This window comes from Rhinatrema bivittatum, chromosome 18 (genome assembly GCF_901001135.1).
Source record: "Rhinatrema bivittatum chromosome 18, aRhiBiv1.1, whole genome shotgun sequence".
Taxonomy (NCBI): domain Eukaryota; kingdom Metazoa; phylum Chordata; class Amphibia; order Gymnophiona; family Rhinatrematidae; genus Rhinatrema; species Rhinatrema bivittatum.
Genome location: NC_042632.1, coordinates 39,307,338 through 39,327,256, shown reverse-complemented (window position 1 = coordinate 39,327,256; position 19,919 = coordinate 39,307,338). Strand labels below are relative to the sequence as shown.

Genomic DNA, 19,919 nt, shown 5'->3' with positions numbered 1-19,919 from the left:
CATCCACAGGACATGTGTCACACACACACACACAGTAAGGCTACAATCCCAAAATAGCTTATATGAGAGAGAGAGAGAGGAGAGGAGAGAGCCTGTCTTGGCAGGGAGGGAATCCCTAAATGGAAATCCTAAGCGCTGGGGCCTGCATAAGCTATTCCTGGCCTCCTCCTGACCAGACATTTCCCCAAAGTCTTCACCCTGACAAATTCGCCACACTACAGTAGAGGCATATCAAGGACTAGAGAGACAAAAGACGTTTTACCCATAATACTGATAAGGGCTTTCCTCCCTCCTCCCCATAAAATCCCAGGTAACTAGCAACACAAACCCAAAAAGTCTCACAGTTTCCCTAAGAATCCAAGGCAAGGACCACATGTGTGGAGGGAAGAGCAATGAATTTAGAATTTTATTTAAAGTGAGAATTTAGTTACAAGGATGACACTGCACCTGTTGGCTATCCTAGCACCAAGATCCTACACAGTTTTAATGCTTATCACATATTATTCCTACTGCTGGAGACCCTTCATACCTCAATTCTGACCAGCAGCATTCAATCTCTACCATTGCACCTCCTTTCTAGTACAGGGCAGGGGGAGCGGGAGTAGAAAATTAATAACAAAGTCACTGGTAATTGTAGAATCCTGGAGTATCCATAGGTGACAGCAATGAAACCAAAACAGTTTCATCCCTGATAAGTCTTTACATGCATGCTCTCTGCAAAGCTTTAATGCACTTACCTGGACACATTTGTGCGCGATCTCCCCAGGGGTTGGCCAATTTAAGGCATCACCAAAATCACCCACCTAGAAATGCAGCATACAAGCAATATTTACTTGTACTGACACCACAGGATCTAAAACTTCAGCTCACAACCAGATTTCCAGAATCTGACACCCCCCACTCCGCCTGACAAGAGTTAACATGGCTCAAGCCAGCCATCCACCAACCATGGGGAACAAGAAAATTCAATGGTGGGTCATGAGATAGAGCCCCATCCTAACCAGGGGGCAAGGAAACATCAAAAGAAAGAAACAGCAGCAATGGTGACATAGGTAAACTACTTTTAAACCTAAAAGTGACTTATGTATATCATTAAAGCTGTAGAGGACACTCCCATCCAGTTTTGGACTCTAAGGCTTCTGAGTAACATGAGTAAGGGGAGCAGAGCACTAAGGGAGGGGCTTATTTAAGAAAGCTGATAGCCTGATAAGCATTATCCCAGCTCTACAGATGTCACCAGCAGCCTGGGCCTGGGTTTCCCTGCACAGGCTGTGTAGCTTCCCCTCCGACACCATTAACTGCTACTCAGTCCAGGGTATAAATTAATTGCATACACTCCCTGCTAGTCAGCGTGCCATTTACCAGTATAATACGGCACTGTTAATCCCCCGAGCAGGATTTTACCTCAGCTGAAAGGCTCTGCTCAGATACAAGCCATTGAAGTTTAATGTTATATACACTCCAAAGCAGAGAACAGTAGTTACTCTCTATAATTTGGGGCTGTGTACCATAGAAATTTAGTTTTGTGAATAAAACTGTCATGCCCTCCGATTCTTGTGTGGGGTAGGACAGGGAAGACCAATTCCAAATCAGGCAAAAATATCCACTGACCACTTAGCCTGCAGACTCATTTTAGCTTATGTGACTTTTGCTTAAAATACATGGGACACTGTTCAAAAAGGAGGAGTTTTAACATCTGAAAGGGCTAGCACCTTATGGAGACATCTTCTGCTTTAGATGGCTCGAGTGTGTGAAGCTTGCAGACTCTCACCCCTTTAGAGCATAAGCTGCCTGACATTTTCAGTTTAGAAGACAGGAGAAACAAAACTGAAGGACCAGAGCAATTCTGAATGCATGCCTTGCTGTCTGTTTCAAGGATGCTTAGGACTTCTTCAAGTCTAATATTTAAAAGCATCCTAGAATGGTCAGAAGTCAAACATCACTTTCAGTTTGTAATGGACTCCAAAGGGATGCTGCCACCAGGCGTTTCCCATCACCCTGCAGTTTTTTTTTAATCGTGGGGAGAGGTTTCTTGAAAATCCAACCAATGCCCACAACACGGGTGCAGAGTACCCACATACTTTCCAGCTGCACTGTAGACAGGCAATCACTGTAGACCGTTTCCCTCCCTGACCTAATCCCGCTCTTTTTTTTTTTTTTTTAAATGGTTAAGAGTATGCAAGCTGTAAACATGTGCATTCTTATCTGCACCGAGGGGGGACTTTTTTTTAAACATATTTCCCCAAATTAAATGCTTGGATTATTGGTTTCTCTGCCCACCCAACTTCTCTGGAGAGCATACAAGTCAAGTTTTCTTAATGCAAGAACAAAAGTGGGGCAGCAACCTTCCCCTCCAACTGCAGAGAGCAGATTTGTGGCATTGGAGACTCCTACCTTGTTTCCTTTCCTTGGCCGGGGATTTCCTGCTCTCACCACTTTAGCAGGGGCTACAGCTTCTGTAAGGAGAACACCACAACTGGGATGACTTACCAGCACAGTGCCAAGTAACATGCAACATTGCAGAGAGTTTTTTTGTGCGCACACTTCTTGGACAACGAGACCACACACTCATCCAAAGTACGCGCAATACAATGCAGCAAAAGAGTACTACAAAACAAGCAAAGCCCACTTTCATGCCCATATGCACATTCTAGCATATATAGCATGGAGGATCACTAAAGCACAACAAAAAAAAAAAAAAAAAGGGATCCATCGGGAACCCAAAATGAAAGTTAATACGTTTACAACTGGATAGGTTTAATACAACTGTTGACTACAGAATATATGCTCAGAGTGGAAGTTAGTGGAGAACCTAGATTCCAAACAGTTGTCAGTCTTTACATGTACTTGATTTATTCAGATACTTCCCTACTTCCATTACAAATGCAAAAAAACCACACAGTGGATTGTATGTAAAGGCGGAAAAAAATCCTGCCATGCCAGATGGTTGCTTCTCCTTAAGGGATAAACCCCTAACCACTTCTGCTTCCAAAGTCAATAAAAACTGTAAAGCTAGTTTCAAAGCAGGACATTTAATAGTTCTGCTATGGCAATGGTCATTACATTCTGTTCCTAGAAAGGTTGGGCGGCAAAGTATTAATCCCCCATATTTATCAGGTTTCAGTCTTAGATAAAAGGTCAAGAAGAGGCTGTCGACTCATAGCTCAAATCTTGACTACACTAGAATCTTAGATTTGTGTTTTATATACCATCATTCCATGTGAGAAGCACTAGTTCATAACGGTGTACAGGTTAGACACTCATCTGTACGTATGTAGACATATGTACAGATGATTGCAACCTAGGGAAATATTTAGATACAGTGTGTGCATTCAAAGACATACTTTTAGGAAAATATAACTGGGTTAATAGGGGTTAGGGGAGGGGGGTAAGATCAGTACATTTTAGGTTTTCTGACTCATGGAGAACTGGAGGCATCTTCCAGACAGTAGGCAGTTTTGAATAGCCAGGTCTTCAACTCGCTCTTGAATTTTTTAATGCCCGTTATAGTTCGTAGATCCTCTGGCATGGAGTTCCATAGATTTGGTCCAGTGACTGAAATTGCTCTAGTTTGCTTTAGATGAGAGGTTTTTTTTATGGTCGGGATTTCTGAGGCCTTTATTTTGTGACCTGAGCGTTCATGATGGAATATGTAGTTTAAATGTTATTTCCAGAGCATTATTTGGATTCATGTTATTGAAAATTATGGTGAGTACTTTGTAGACCATTCTTGAGCCAATGTAGAGTGGTCAGCGTTGAGGTGATGTGGTCGTGTTTTCGTTTTCCAGACAATAGTCTAGCTGCATTTTACAGTAGCTGAAGAGGTTTTAGGTGACTGGATGGGATTCCCAGAAGTAGAAAGTTACAGTAATCAAGGTTAGAGAATATTAGAGATTGTAAAACCGTTCTGAAATCTGTTGTGTTTAGAAGTGGTTTCAATCTGTTCAGGATTCATAACTTGTAGAAACCAGATTTGATCAGTTTGCTAATATGGGTTTTCATCATTACTAGGTCCTTAAATATCAAGGCCCATGAGTATCATCATGTACCTACAGTCTGTGTTTAACCACTAGTAGGGGGACTGAAGGAAAAGGCTAAATTATATTTACCTGATAATTTTCTTTCCTTGAGCACTGCTAGACCACTCCATTACGCTTGGGGATTCCCTGCTTCTCACTGAGGGACAGAGGGCATGCCCTCTTGAACTCATTGTCATAGAAGGGGGTGTGGTCACAGGCCCTGCCACTAGCTTGTCATAGCAACCAGACAATGACCTTACTTTGTGCCCTTCGCCAATATAACATCTTGATGTTGCTTAGGTACTACCTTTTTTCCTCTAGGTCCCGCCCTCCTTGGGGAGGTGAGGTTGAAAAACTGAGCTTAAGATAGATTGAGAGAAGGGGAGTGACACTGGTCCCTGTCTTTTTGGGTGGGATTTGGACTAGTCTAGCAGTACTCAAAAGAAAGGAAGTTATCAGGTAAGCATAAATTTAGCCTTCCTTCTTGTCTGCTAGACCAGTCCATTACACTTGGGGGAAATACAAAAACAATTCCTTAGTTAGGATGGGAGGAAGACAGGATTGCTCCAAGTACCCCAATCTAAAAGAAGTTTATTTCCCTTGTCTGGATATCCAGTCTATAGTTTGACAAAAGAATGCAGGGATGACCAGGTAGCCCACCCTGCAGATTTCCCCTGGAGGGGGTGGATTTTATTTTTTTTTTTGGTAGTCTGTCACACTTGTCTGCTGCTGTCTGAGACAGAGCTAGTGGCAGGGGCTTCGACTACACCCCCCTTTCATGACCAAGAATATTTCTATCAGCTGAGGAGTGAGGAGATCCCCAAGCATAATGGATCTATTTAGCAGAAAAGAAGGAAAATTAAGAATATTTCTCCCCGAACTTTGGCAATGAGGTCAACAGAAAGATATCAAAATTCCCTGCAGAACTATCAACTGTTCTAGCTTTCAGCAAAAATATATAAATTAAGATAGATATTGTATGCAAACAATGCATGAATTTTCATCATGCGTTTATAGTATACATACCCTATAATATCAGGAAGCTACAATTTCACAGCTCTGATGTGAACAGCAACCATACCAGAGTTCAGAAACCCTTCTTTAAATCCAAGCACAGGGAGTAATTCTGTATACAATCTGTAAGGCTTACATATTAACATACTTTTATAAAAAGGTATCATTAAAAAGTATCAACTCTAAACTATATACAGCGTCAGAGAGACCAAAATATGATTTGAAACATTGTATTCTATGCGCGCCAACATCTGGATAAAATCATAGCATATAGCCAAGTCTGACTAGAATTTATGAAATTGCTACCTTGTTTCAAGTCTTAAGATAACTACCACCTTTGCATTCAGGCCTCACCGATGACTTCCCACTATCCAAAATCAATAGAAAACCCAAGAATCTTCATGCCTGCCGATCAAAAGGTAACATTTTGGGAGGGAGTGAAGTACTAGCAATAACCTCTCTGTTGCACAGCAGGATGAGCATTCCAGTCTCCATGAACAAGGGTGTTTCTGTTCACAGGTTTCAAACCACTGCTCATGCATTCAGTCACAGTTTGGTGTATTGCTATGCATCCAATTATCCTCTATGTAACAGTTACAGAGCCCCCCCCCCCTTGGTTTGTGATACAAGAACATATCACTCATTACCTGAGGTGTTTGTAGCACGGCTTCTCATTCCCCACCCCTTCACCTTGCCCCAGGAGATTGCAAAGAAAAAAAGGATTCATATGCTTACTAGAAAGATGATTCCCTAAGAACCATCATCTACTTCTGGGAAATTGTCTTCTTAAGCACAACAAAATAGTAAGGTTCTCGGAAGACAGCAGGAAGTCAGTCCTCATGAAACCCACCCATTTCCCCTTGGAGTTAGCATTATAAGGAGAAATAAAGGAACAAGAATAAAACGGAAAATGTCATAATGCCTCTGTATCGCTCCATGGTGAGACCGCACCTTGAATACTGTGCACAATTCTGGTCGCCGCATCTCAAAAAAAGATATAGTTGTGATGGAGAAGGTACAGAGAAGGGCGACCCCTATGAGGAAAGACTAAAGAGGTTAGTACTTTTCAGCTTGGAGAAGAGACGACTGAGGGGGGATATGATAGAGATGTTTAAAATCATGAGAGGTCTAGAACGGATAGATGTGAATCGGTTATTTACTCTTTCGGATAGTAGAAAGACTAGGGGGCATTCCATGAAATTAACATGGGGCACATTTAAAACTAATCAGAGAAAGTTCTTCTTCACTCAATGCACAATTAAACTCTGAAATTTGTTGCCAGAGGATGTGGTTAGTGCAGTTAGTATAGCTGGGTTTAAAAAAGGATTGGATAAGTTCTTGGAGGAGAAGTCCATTACCTGCTATTAAGTTGACTTAGAAAATAGCCATTGCTATTACTAGCAACAGTAACATGAAAGACTTAGTTTTTGGGTACTTGCCAGGTTCTTATGGCCTGGATTGGCCACTGTTGGAAACAGGATGCTGGGCTTGATGGACCCTTGATCTGACCCAGTATGGCATGTTCTTATGTTCTTAAGACTGAAGAGGCCCACACAGTTAAAGTTCTAGAAACTGACATTAACATTCCAGGCTGGGGTCCATTGGATGTCATGCATATGTAAGAACTGACAACCAGCTTTCCTTGGAGAATACCTGTTACAAGTAAGCAACTCTGCCTGACCTCAGACATACTCTTTTTTTTTTTAGTACCTGACTAGAGGTGTGCCTTCTGGCATTGACAATTCCATCATCTGGTCTATTTGGGTGTCATTTTAAATGTGTACAGCACAAGTTTTGGGGAATATAGTTAAATTATATCTTACTTCTTTTAGCTGTGAATACTGTTACAGGTAAGCAGCTCTGCTTTCTCCTCACATGTGGGGAATCCCTAGCTGCAGACTGCCCCAAATGTAAAGGGGAATACCACCATATATCAGAGACAAACTTTTTTGTTGGCAATGAGCTGCTTTTTTCCCCATTTTATATCTATAAGGAAGAGCCTGGAACAAAAACCAACAGACTCTAGGAGGGAGTGGAGTTTAGTTCTACACCTCAGATTCCTCAGGACAGACTGGCCAAACTTACTATCGTGTCTAGAGTCTCTGTTCAGACAATATTGAGATGTGAATGTGGGGCGAGAACTCCATGTCACACCCTTGACAATCTCCTAAATGAAGACTGATCATAGGTGAGCCACCAACACTGCCATGGCTCAAGAGAGTGAGCCTTGACATAGCTCACCAGATTTAGTTCTACCTAGGCATATCTCCTAACAAGATAAAGTTTGTTTGCCAACGGTGATTCCGCCAGTTTGTTGGAGTCAAAAGAAATAAAAAGCTGGGTGAACTTTCTGTGGGCTGCAGGCCAAGGCTCTTTTGCAGTCTAAATTGTGTAGCACTAGTTCACCTTGGTGGAAAGTGGCCTGGGAATATATTTCTTTCCCAGGCCACTTTCCACCAAGGTGAACTAGTGCTACACAATTTAGACTGCAAAAGAGCCTTGGCCTGCAGCCCACAGAAAGTTCACCCAGCTTTTTATTTCTTTTGACTCCAACAAACTGGCGGAATCACCGTTGGCAAACAAACTTTATCTTGTTAGGAGATATGCCTAGGTAGAACTAAATCTGGTGAGCTATGTCAAGGATCACTCTCTTAAGCCATGGCAATGTCAGTTAAAATGTAATTCAGACATCACCTTAAGCAGGAACTTAGGATGGATACGCAGAACCACCCTATTATGATAAAACTTGGTATGTAAGTTACTAGAGCTTATTGTCCCCTGTGTACTGAAGTGACTGCCACCAAAATACAACCTTCTAGGTCAGGTATTTCAGATCACTGGAGGGAGTGGCTCCAGTGGCTCAAAGGGAGCTTTCCTTAATCAGGACAGAACCATGATGAGATCACAAAGAAAAGGCTAGATAGATGGGAGGTTTCAAATTAAGCAGACTCTGCATAAACCAGCCTTTTAGACAAGCTTTCAGAGATCTGTGCAAATCCCAGCCTTAGTCTGATACTAGCTATTTTTCTGTTGCATCCTCTATATGATGTATTTTATCTTATTTTATATTGACTCAATGCATTAGTTCTATATTTACTTTGTTTTATTTTATCTTGTTTTATTTTTTATTTATGAATGTACTCTTGTAAACCAAGGTCCATAAATAAATTTAAATAAACAAACATACAGAGATGGGGCTGTCTTCTACTTCGAGCTGATCTTAAGACCAGACTGATAAATGCAGAAAGTAAATCAAGCAGTCTGTTTTCAGCAGAAGAAAGGATCTAGGGCCTTTTGCTCATGCCACAAAGCAAACTTCCATTTAAGTCCATAGGAAGCTAAAAACTTGACACATCCATTGACAGGTCAAGTGGTTGCAAAGTCAACCCCTCAACATCCAGGCAGTAAGAGCCAGGAATCTGATATTGGGATGGCACAGCCTGCCTTTATCCCAAGCAATGAGATTTGAGGAAATCCCCAACTTGATCGGTTCCCTGATAAGAGATCTCTGAGTGGGAACCAAATCTGTTTTGGCCAAAATGGAACTATAAGGATCATGCTCCCCCTATCTTTTTTCAGCTTCAACAATCTTCATCACTAGCAGTATCAGAGGATACATGCATAGGAACACACTGGCACCAACTGAGAGCAAGGGCACCTCAGGCTAGTTTGCCGCATGCCAGTTTCCTGGAGCAGAAGAGTGAAACCTTCCTGTTCTGAGGGGGGATGCAGAGATCCACCTCAGGCGTGCTCTACTCATGGAACATCTCATTTACTACTCCTTGATCTAGGGACAATTTGAGGGGTTCCAGAGACTGACAATCTGCCCACCATGTCTGCCCGAAAAAATGGCCCTGAGAACCATCTCCCACAACTGGGTAGTGACATAGGAGGTATGATCCCATGTCTGTTTGTTGATATGAAACATCACAACTTAAGTTTGTCTGATTGGACCAGGACTACTTTTGTTGGCTAGCCAATCTCTGAAATCCTTTCGAGCATACCGAATTGCCATTAGCTCTAGAAGTTTATCTGATGAACCTTGCCAGTAACATGGAGAAAGCTTGAGTCACCAGAACTGTTTCTTCACTTCCCAGCATGCTACCTACCTAAACAAAGCATGTGGGAGAACAGGGAGGAGCTACAAAGCTGAGGAGGGCTTGGTCTAGTGCTGTGTCTGCTGTAAGCTTCCCAATTTTTCTTTTACTATGGGGCTGAATGAAGGTTAGACAGGAGATCAGTGTAGGTGAAAGGACAAATGGGAAAAAGGAGAATCATAGGAAAAGATGAGGTGGGAAGAAGAAAACGAGCTTTGTGGGAAGAGATGGGGTAGTGACAGAAAGAGGAGCACCAGTGAAAGGAATGGAGAGAAAAAAATGGAATGGGGAGAGCGGAGGGGGAAGAACATGTCATGTCAGTTTGCCTATCTGGTTCAGAATTAGTGAATCTAGTCCTTATGTTCCACATGCAGGATTAGTTTCCAGGATTTCTACAATGAATATTTAAGATTTACTTGCCTACATCTGATTCTAGCCCTGGTTTAGAAGTTTATGTCCCCTTTTCTATGCACATACTGAAGCACTACATACTGCTTCTCTTTGAAAATTTACTCCATCTGTACACACACACTTAAAAATACCACATCTCATAAACAGACACACTCTACTGATCTTGGCATAGCATGCACAATATTCAAAATGGTACACTAAGAGAAGAGGTTCAATAGATGTTGCTATGAACATGCACAAGACGATTCACACCTTTTTTCAAGACTATTCATTTTATTAACAAACACCAGCATAAAGCTGCTGGATTTTTGTCTCCCAGTATATGGAGTTCATTGGGTGCCAAAAGAAATAGGATAGAAAGAACAAGAGGATAGCATAGGAGTCAAAGCAGCAATTTGAGCAGTATAACCCCCCCCCCCCCCCCCCCCCCCCCCTCCCCCCCCCCCCCCCCCCCCCCCCCCCCCCCCACACACACACACAGAATAAAGAATACTATGGGTAAAAGAAGGATTTTAAAATTAAAAGAACATTTTAAATTAAAAAAAAATAAAAATAAGCAATATGCCAAATTGCTAAATCATCCCTTAATTCAATGAGAATTTTAATATAAACATAAAATTAGATAAAAACAGTGAAGACAAAAATAAAAAAATCAATCCAACATGACTATGCATCAGGAGCCTTGTCTTGTGTCTCTGCACCAGACAACAAAAAATGATATATAAGGCATATAAAAATTAATTGTACCAATCCTGAGAGTTAAATGTCCACATTTAGATTTTCATAGGGCTTCATCCGAATTGAAGCTGGTTGCTCACTTAATGTCTGCTACTGCAACAGTTCCAGAAGATAACAGTTGTCTTGTACATAGATGTTTTGTGCTTATTGTATCAAGAATGTATGCACAACAAGATTACTTAAGTTTTGACCCCTGAAGCAGAAATTTGCCAGAACACTATCATGATGGATGGCTGTAACTGTCTGTTCATTGTTTTTATTTTTCTAATTCTATTAACATTTTCTTTGAATTAAGTGATGTTTAATGTGCTAAATTGGTAAACCATTACTTATTTAATTGTTTATTTTTCATTTGAATTCATTTTTTACTCTAATCTTAAAATCTTAGTTATTTTCAATTTGGCACTGCTCACATCGCTGCTGCCAAGATAAACACCACCCTCAGCATAAAGATGTTTCATATTTGCAGAGGTGAAATTGCATCTAGTCTTCATTAAGCCATCACGGTATTCACTTGACTGGTCACTCCGGATGTCTATGACCATTATGAATTTTAATATTTAAGCACGATTAGGATAACCCACTTGCTTCCTTTGCCTATTTATGGCTCTTTTCGCCATGCTCGTGTGAATGGTTTTGTTTGCCTGCCACTACTGCTGTGTGCCTATGGCTTTCCTGCTGCTTGTATAGTGTTGTGGGCATGTACAACATAATGCAGAGTTTATCTGTAGTTCTGAAGACAGTTGTGGCTCTCTTGGTCCATCTGGAGCCATCAGAGATCTAGTTTACAATGCAATGCAAGTCCTTGATAATCCTCTCATGGGGGTGGTGGCAGGAAAGCAACAGATTTCCATAAATGTACAGCTGAACAGAGAATTGATGGGATAACCTGGGTCTCTCCATATATCTATAACATACTAGCCACACTCCAATGCTAACCAAACTGGCAGATGCACCTCATGTCCACACTTTGAAGCCCTTAGCCCAGCAGCAGTAATTACCCTGTTTGCACTGGGAAAAGATCTAGTGTCCAGTTCTCTTGCAGTATAAAGGCAGAATTAGGCAACTCTGGGGGAACCCCATCCACCTACAGGCCTTCACATCTGAAGCTGCACCCAACCTGTATACTATGCTAGGAGTCAGAGCAGCTGAGGGAGAAGGTCTATGCTCCAAGAATACAGGCTGGCTTAAGCTGTCAGTGCCCACCCCCCACCACTACGGCAGCAGAGTTATTTTAAGCATCATGTTTTGAATGCTTCTGGTTCCTGTAACTTAGGAACCTTGGCTTAAAGCATGTACCTTAGCCAAGGGACACCTGTTTTGAACCTATGGAGCACTGAAGCACAGGAGTATCAGTATCTGTTGGCAGGCCTGGAAAACTTCCAGGCACCAGGTCACCCAGGCACTCAAAGAAGAGACACTGGCAGGGCCCAGGTGGTGAAATACAGCAGTAGCTGTTGCTAGCAGGATCCATCCTGCAGAGAATTGGTGGTGGTTGTCAGCAAGATGCAGAAAGAAGCTGGGGGGGCAGGTCTGAGGAAGGAGAGCAAATTTGCTTACTATGAACAGGGTTCCTTATAGACAGCAAGTTAATTAACCATGACATGGTTAATATCCAATGGAACCAAACAGACCTGTGTCTAGCTCAGCAAATTATTTTTTTTACACTATTGAGCATACATGTGCTGCCTCATGAATCCCTTAGTCAATTGTACAGCTTAGCTTTGGTTAGGTAGTCAATTCTCCAGGGAGGTGGAAAGATATTAAGCATGGCTAATTCATCCTGATCTCTACAGAGAACCCCGTTGACAGTAAGCAAGCTTGCTTTCTCTATCGATAAGCAGGGCTGAATTAGCCATGACATGGGGAATTCCAAGCTGAGGGCTGTGTGGCAAAGCACTTAAATAAAGCAACCCAGGTCCCCTGTGGAGAGTGGACTACTGGGTGAACAGGCTGTGCAAAACTGCTTGTCCAAAGCTATCATCACTTCTGGAGAGATTGTATAGACCGTAATGGAATGTGAAGGTATACAAGTTGTAGCTTTGCAGATGTCCTCAATAAACATGGTTCTTGGGTGAGCCACTAATGTGGCCATGGCTTGTACTTGATAAGCTCTGATCGAGTTTGGGATATGGAGGCCAGCCAGAGCATATAGCATTGAACATTACACAGTGTGCTAGCCACTTGGACAACAGGCATTTGGAACAGCTATTCCTAGGCTGTTAGGATCATAGGAGCCGAAAAAGTTGAGAAACCCAATGATGTGTTTGTGATGGTTTTTTTTTTTTTTGTTTTGTTTTGTTTTTTTATACAGTCCAGCAAATGAGGACTGTCTCCTCTATGTGCACAAGGTCTTTGAAAGAACATGGGCAAAACAATGACTGTTCAAATGAAAAGTCAAAAACACTTTTGGTTAAAACTTAGGGCACGTGCAATGCACCACCCTGTTGTGGAAAAACTGTAAAATTTTATATTTTATTTATTTTTAATTGTTATATACCGACATTCTTGTATAATATACAAATCATACCGGTTTACATTAAAACAGACAGTAATGAACCAATGCATGAAGCTAACTCGCTCTTCTAGATGAAGTGATGGCAACTAGAAACACCACTTTCCTAGTAAGAAACTAAGGACACCAACACCAAATATTCATAGGGAGGCTTTATCAGTTGCACCAAGAGGACACTGAAGTCCCATGACACCAGTGGCTTTGCAACCAGCAGATACCTGTGCCACAAACCCTTCATGAACTTTACTACCAGAAGAGGATGGATGGAGATTGGCTTCCCATGCACTTGAGAATGGTATGTAGCAATGGCATGGAGATACACTAATGAGTACATCCTCAGTCAAGGTGCATGTCAGCAAGAGGAGCAGGCGCCCATCCAGCCACACCTTTAGCCTACAAACAGATACAGCCCTAGAAGAAAGGCTCCTTTCTGTTCAATTAAAGTGACTTCCTTAGATGTACAGGTCCAAACATTAGGCCTGAGTTTCCTGGCAGGATTACAATACCTATTAATGGGTTTACATACAAAATTGAATACCAGAGGATTCAGGATGACTGTGGTGCTGGAGACCCATCCTGGCCCAAGAGCAGCATTGTCTTCTTCAGTCTTGAACAAGACCTCCTATCTGCAGGTGCAAGCGCCTACAGCACCACCCAAAGGAAAAGGGCAAGACAAAGTATTTTCTAAGGAAGCAGAACAGAGTTGAATGCTGCTATAAAACATCATGAAGGATCAAAATGCAGAAGTCTGTTGTAAAACAAAGGCACTTCATGTTGGCAACTGATTTTACCTTACGTGCCTCAAAGAGAACCACAGAGTTTGGGGATCAAAGCACATCTGCCTTTCAGACTCCAGGGTTGTACTCTTAATTTGCATTGTTTGCTTCAGTAAAAACAATGCGCACCACATGAGAGCCTCCAACTACTGGCCACACATCCCAAAGCATTTGTAGCCCCTTCCCCCACCTCTAGTTTTATGGCCTTGCACAATGTGATGTACCGCAGGTCGAGCAAGCACAGGATCACCAACACACACCAACCTACCAACCGCAAAGACTGTCCCACCAAAAACAAAAAAAATTTGAGGTTGGCAGCAAGCAGCTACGTACTCCTAGATGCAGTAGGAAGTTGAGGATGGCAAGGGGGGGCGGGGGGGGAACAAACTTTGAAAGGATGATTTCAAATGGTGCTGGAAAAATTCAGAAAAGGAAATAAAAGGAAATCAGTTAAAAAAAATGTAAACACTAATACAAAGAAAAATAAACACCACACAAAATAGTACCACCAAAAGCAAGAACATTTTTCTGGCTCCTAGGAAATTTTTGATTGGTGCCCAAGTTTTTTAAAATATATTTCCACACCTGCATTTGGCACTTCAACATTTACTGACATGACTTAGAATGCCACAGTAACAACTGGTCCTTTGCACAACCTAAAACCTTGATAGAAAAAGCCTGGTTTCGTAGCTGCATTACTGTAACAAACTACTTGTACATCAGACAGCAGATAAAAATGACATTGTGGTGCTGTTGCTATTAAGATTTATAGCAAATGATAATCCAACTTATATCCAAGTTTCACAGCTAGGTCACATTTCAAGGTTCACATGCACTCTCAAAGATAACAAGTCAATTTAAAATTTCTTAAGGACACCCTCTCTTCTCCTGCATGAGAAGCAAAAAGGTGACCACTTCTTCCAGTGCAAACCTTCATATACAACATCTTCCAACAAAAAAAACATTTCCCCACCGCCCAAAACAGACTTTTACAACTGGCAAAAGGCATTAAAAATCAGGACATTGAAATGTGTCAAACGTTTAATCTGTTTATACATTTTTGTTTTATTTAATAGGTTTCACATAGCGTGGTGGATGTATGTTTTGGAAGGGGGGTTCCTGATGATTAGCATGGTGAATCTCACTAGCAACGTGAACACCAGTTGGGTGTCCAGATGAAAGGAGCGTTAGTGTGAATATTCCCATTTTTCACCATTCAGGATTTGTCATTTAAGTCTCAAGTTCCAAAACATGTTCACACCTTCTTCTCCCCCCCCCCCCCCCCCCGTTATAAAACTTGGGCTTTTATCATCAGATGTCATACTCTAACCACACATGAGACGCGTGTCTGGCCCTTCCTTCATTTCCAACCTGGTTTGGTGTGATGATTGCTTGTCTACATTTGGTCTTGAGTGCAGCAATTTATAGCAGGATTGAGATAAATTGCTGTTACTAGCCAGAAATGCCTTATTCATTAAATCTTAACCCCCTCCTACCCTGGCAGTGGATGGTGACAAGAGCCCAGGTCAAGCGATCGTGGGTCTACCCCCCTCCCATTACACTGGGTAGCAAACCTACTGCAGTGTTTCACAACCCAGTCCCGAAGGAACACTACCTTCTCTGCATAGCCACAAGGAATATGCATGAGATTTTCCAAAAGCTGTGGATAAAACGGCATGGCTGACAAAAATTCTAACAGGCCGATACAGTAAAAATCGCGGGAGAGCGGGCGAGCGCCTGCTCTCCCGGCAAGCGCACAGACCACTCTCCTGTGTGCGCAATTCAGAAAAAAAAAATTATTCAAATTAGGGTCTGCGGTAAAAAGGCACTAGGGACACTAGCACATCCCTAGCGAGTTTGACAGCAGACGCTCAATTTTGCCGGCGTCAGTTCTCAAACCCGTTGACAGCCATGGGTTCGGAAACCGGATGCTGGCAAAATTGAGCATCCAGTTTTCAACCCGCGAGCCGATTTTATTTATTTATTTATAACTTTTGGGACCTCCAACTTAATATAGTCATGATATTAAGTTGGCAGGTGCACAGAAAAGCAGTTTTTACTGCTTTTCTGTGCACTTTCCCAGTGCCAGCAGAAATTAACGCCTACCTTTGGGTAGGCGCTAATTTCTGAAAGTAAAATGTGCGGCTTGGCTGCACATTTTACTCAGTGAATTGCGCAGGAATAACTAATAGGGCCATCAACATGCATTTGCATGTTGCGGGCGCTATTAGTTTTGGGGGGGGGGGGGGGGTTGGACTGCGCGTTTTCGACGCGCTATTACCCCTTACTGAATAAGGAGTAAAGCTAGCGCGTCGAAAACGCACGTCCAAACACAGGATAACAGTGCACTCCGCCAGAGCGCACTGTACTGTATCAGCCTGTAAGTCAGCAGCTTTATTTAATTTACATAAGATTAGGTATGGATGAGCTGCTTTGCATGAATTTGCAAAACAGATGGGAATCTGGCCTAAAATGTGCACAATATCGCGATCATGCAATATCACCACAATAAGGCTATACTGTGCGATGTACACCGTTTAACGCACATTATAGCCCTAACAAGACTTGATAGATTGTGAGCCCTATGGTGAAAGGGATAATCATAATACTTGTAAATCTGCTTTGGATTGCCTGAAAAGCAGGGTATATAAAAAAATATCTAGTTTATGCCCATCTCCCGAAAACTAGACTGATTATGTGTGCCTCCAGAATAGGGTTGCAAAACTGACCTAGAGGACTCTGCAAGGAGCAGACCAGACAGGGGCTTCAACAGAGCAATACCTAAACACCCCCCCGCCTCAAACAAAGGGGGTGGTGAAGTCTGTATGTCTCCCCCCTACACACAAGGAACGGAACTGGAACTCTTCTCCACACTCACACTCCCTTGACCAAATGCCAGTTTGCACAAATCACCACAGAAGATTTTTCCTCTTGCTGCTGGCCACTGACAAAATGCTTTCCATTTTTGTGGAATATAAAAGTTTTTATTTTAAACTTTGTGCGAGTTCTCATCTATGTATATATAAACAGAACTTACTTATATTCTCCTCCTCCCAAACAAGACATTGCTATGCTCTCCCTTCACCCCTCCCAATACAAATCATGTCTTCACTCCATCCCCAAAAACACCCCACCCAAGGTATATCTATAGTGCCTTCAGACTTTCACTTTTTCCACATTTTGTTACATTACAGCCTTATTCTAAAATGGATAATGTGCATTTTTTCCCTCCTCAGTCTACACCTAGTAGCCCATAAATGCAAAGCGAAAGCAGGTTTGAAGAAATTTGTACAAATTAAAAAGCTGAAATATCACATTAACGTAAGTATTCAGACCCTTTGCTATGACACTCAAAGTTTAGCTTAGGTACATCCGGTTTCCATTGATCATCCTTGAGATGTTTCTCCAACTTGTTTGGAATTCACTTGTGGTAAATTCAATTGATAGGACATTTATCTGTTTATTATATTTTTATATTCTGCTTTCAACACTTCAAAGTGCATGTCAGAGCAAAATCAAAGCCATAAGTTGAAGGAACTTAGACCTCTGAGACAGGATTGTGTAAAAGCACTGATCTGGGGAAGGGGACATTGAAGGCCCCACATGGCCACAGTTAGACTTAAAGAAGTTCGGAACCACCAAGACACTTCCTAGAGCTGGTCACCTGACCCAACTGAGCAACTGGGAGAGAAGGGCCTTGATCGGGGAAGTGACCACAAATCTGATGGTCACCGATAGAGCTCCAGAGTTCTAGGATGACAACCATTTCTGCAGCACTCCACCAATCAGGCCTTTATAGCAGAGGCGCCAGTCAGAAGCCACTCCTCAATAAAAGGCACGTAACAGCCTGCTTGGAGTTTGCCAAAAGGCACTTAAAGGACTCTCTCAGCATGAGAAACAAGCCTGATCTCTTTGGCCTGAATGCCAAGTGTCTTGTGTGGAGGAAACCAGGCACCACTCATCACCTAGCAAATACCATCCCTACGGTGAACCATGGTGGTGGCAGCATCATGTTTTAAGGATGTTTTTCAGCTGCAAGAACGGGGAGACTAGTCAGGATCGAGGGAAAGATGAACGGAGCAACGTGCAGAGAGAGATCCTTGATGAAAACCTGCTCCAGAGCCCTCTGGACCTCAGACTGAGGAGACGATTCACCTTCCAGCAGGACAATGACCCTAAGCACAGAGCCAAGACAATGCAGGAATGGCTTCGTGACAAGTCTGTGAATGTCCTTGAGTGGCCCAGTCACCCCCCCCCCTATCATGGCTCTTCAAGGTTCTTCTCTAATCAGCACACCTCCCCCCATGACCTCTTTTCTCTCCCCTTGACACCAATAAGGCATAGGCAGCTCTGTAACATGCCTAACCCAAAAACTCTTCTTGAAATTCTTAATCCCACCATATCTGATCCTCAATTTAATCCCCACCTGCTCCTGCATTATTGTACTTTTCAGTAATGCCTTTGCTGTCTTACCTCAGTCTTGTCACTCTTGACTACACTGGAAGCTCCAAGAGTAGGGGCTGTCCATTTTATGTCTATACAGCGCTGCATACATCTGCTGTGCTATACAAAATGATTAATAGTAATTATAGCTACAATCCCCCAGCCCCCAAAATACTTGTTCCTTGCCTAGAATTTATTTTTTTTATAACCCACTTTTCAGCACTTCAAAGTGTACATCAAAGCAGATTACATTCAAGTACTATTTCCCTATCCCCACAGGGCTTACAATCTAATTTTATACCTGAGGCAACAGAGGGTAAAGTGACTTGCCCAAGGTCACAAGGAGCAACAGATAAGCAGGTAAAAAAATATTTTAAATAAAATCCCTCCCCTGTTCTGGAATTTCTACCAGTGGTCAATATTCACCATTTCCTCCACACACTATCGCACCCACCTAACAGCATGCTTCCTTATTCAATGAAGTGTTAAACATCAGACCAGGTGAGGTGGGGTTGAAAGACGAGGACATTGCACTCCTGGGTCTCCGATTGGGAATAAAGAATAGCCTGCTCCATCCCAATGTGTCATGACGTGGCCTAGCAGCATATGACAATGCTTGAGAAAAGCCAAGTGTTTGCTCACCTGTCTCTCACCAGCAGATCTGTACATGCAGTAAGTTCACGCATGAACAGACAAGAAAGGGTGAGGGGTGGGGTGAAAAGAGTGGCCAAGTTTGAGAGATGGGTGGGATGCAATAAATTGATTAATGCAAAGAGCCCAGAACTTTGCAAGTGCCCTGTCACTCACCCAGTCCTGCAGGACAAGAAGGTCCCTGCAATGAGGGTGAAACAGGAGGTTGCCGAGAATAAACTCATTCTGCAAAAGTCTAAGGGTCGAGCTTAACCAGTTAAAGGTAGAAGATTAACAGTTAATTATTAGCCAGATGGACACATGATTCCAAACTTGCCTGCCAAAAACACGCTAAAGCGAGAGTCAGGACACGAAACTCCTAATTCCTTGCCATTTAACAAGTCAACTATATTTAGCTGTCATATCAGTGACCCTAGGAGACCATCATGTTGCAGAGAGCTGGGGACAGAAGTGAGCAGTTTGTTTTCCATCCAGTGCTACCTATTCATGTGAAACTCTAAACTTCATGGGTTTCTGCACTCTAGGAAGGATGCAGAGATCAGTAAATCCTGCAAAGGAATGGCTATGCAAGTCTTACCCAGCAAAATGGATGCGTCAAAGTCAAGTAACCAACAGAAAGCCAAGACTAAAGTACAGGATTATAGGCCCAAATATCCTTGATGCAGATAAGACTGCTTTCCCTTGCCTTCCCATCCACAGTTTGTATTGTGAAAGCTCCCAGCATAGCAGCCCACACTATGCCTTGGAGAAAGCAATTTTATTTTTGCCCAGGCACGCTCTAAAAAGCATCTAAAAACCAGGCTTCGAATCACCCAGGTTCTGCATTCCACCTACCACCAATCTTCGACTATTAGGACAGGTGAGGTCTTTCCCATTGGCAGAATTCAACTCATGTTTCTGTGAAGGGCAGCATAATCTAGTCCAACACTTTGTACAGGGCAGCATTTCACTGCTCACCATAAAGTGCTACCAGTTCAAGAAATTACAAAAAAAACACCACACACAAACCATCTACTGCTGCTTGAAAATCCTGTTTGGGAGCTTGCTGGTGTTCGTCTTGTGTTGCAGGAGGTGTCAGGAAACAGCCCGCTGCCTCTGTGCTTGCCAGCAAAGCCTGCGGGTGCCAACCAGGCTACAGGACGTACAGTGATTTTGGCAACTGGAAAATCCACCTTTCACATGATCGGTCATAACCGTATTTTCAGTCCATAAACATCAGTGGCGAAGCACCCCCTTCCCATATAAGAAGCAAACT

General features: G+C 42.6%; 1 protein-coding gene across 3 annotated transcripts in view; it reads right to left on the bottom strand.

Annotated features, from left to right (window-relative positions):
* Positions 1-19,919, bottom strand: part of LARP1 (La ribonucleoprotein domain family member 1) — a 144,027-nt gene that overhangs the window by 78,846 nt on the left and 45,262 nt on the right. For all 3 annotated transcript variants that reach the window (XM_029584059.1, XM_029584060.1, XM_029584061.1), the window contains exons 2-3: positions 2,395-2,456; positions 738-803 (exon numbers count right to left, since the gene is read on the bottom strand). In XM_029584059.1, coding sequence (XP_029439919.1) covers positions 738-803; positions 2,395-2,456 — 128 coding nt within the window. The remainder of the gene's footprint in view (positions 1-737; positions 804-2,394; positions 2,457-19,919) is intronic.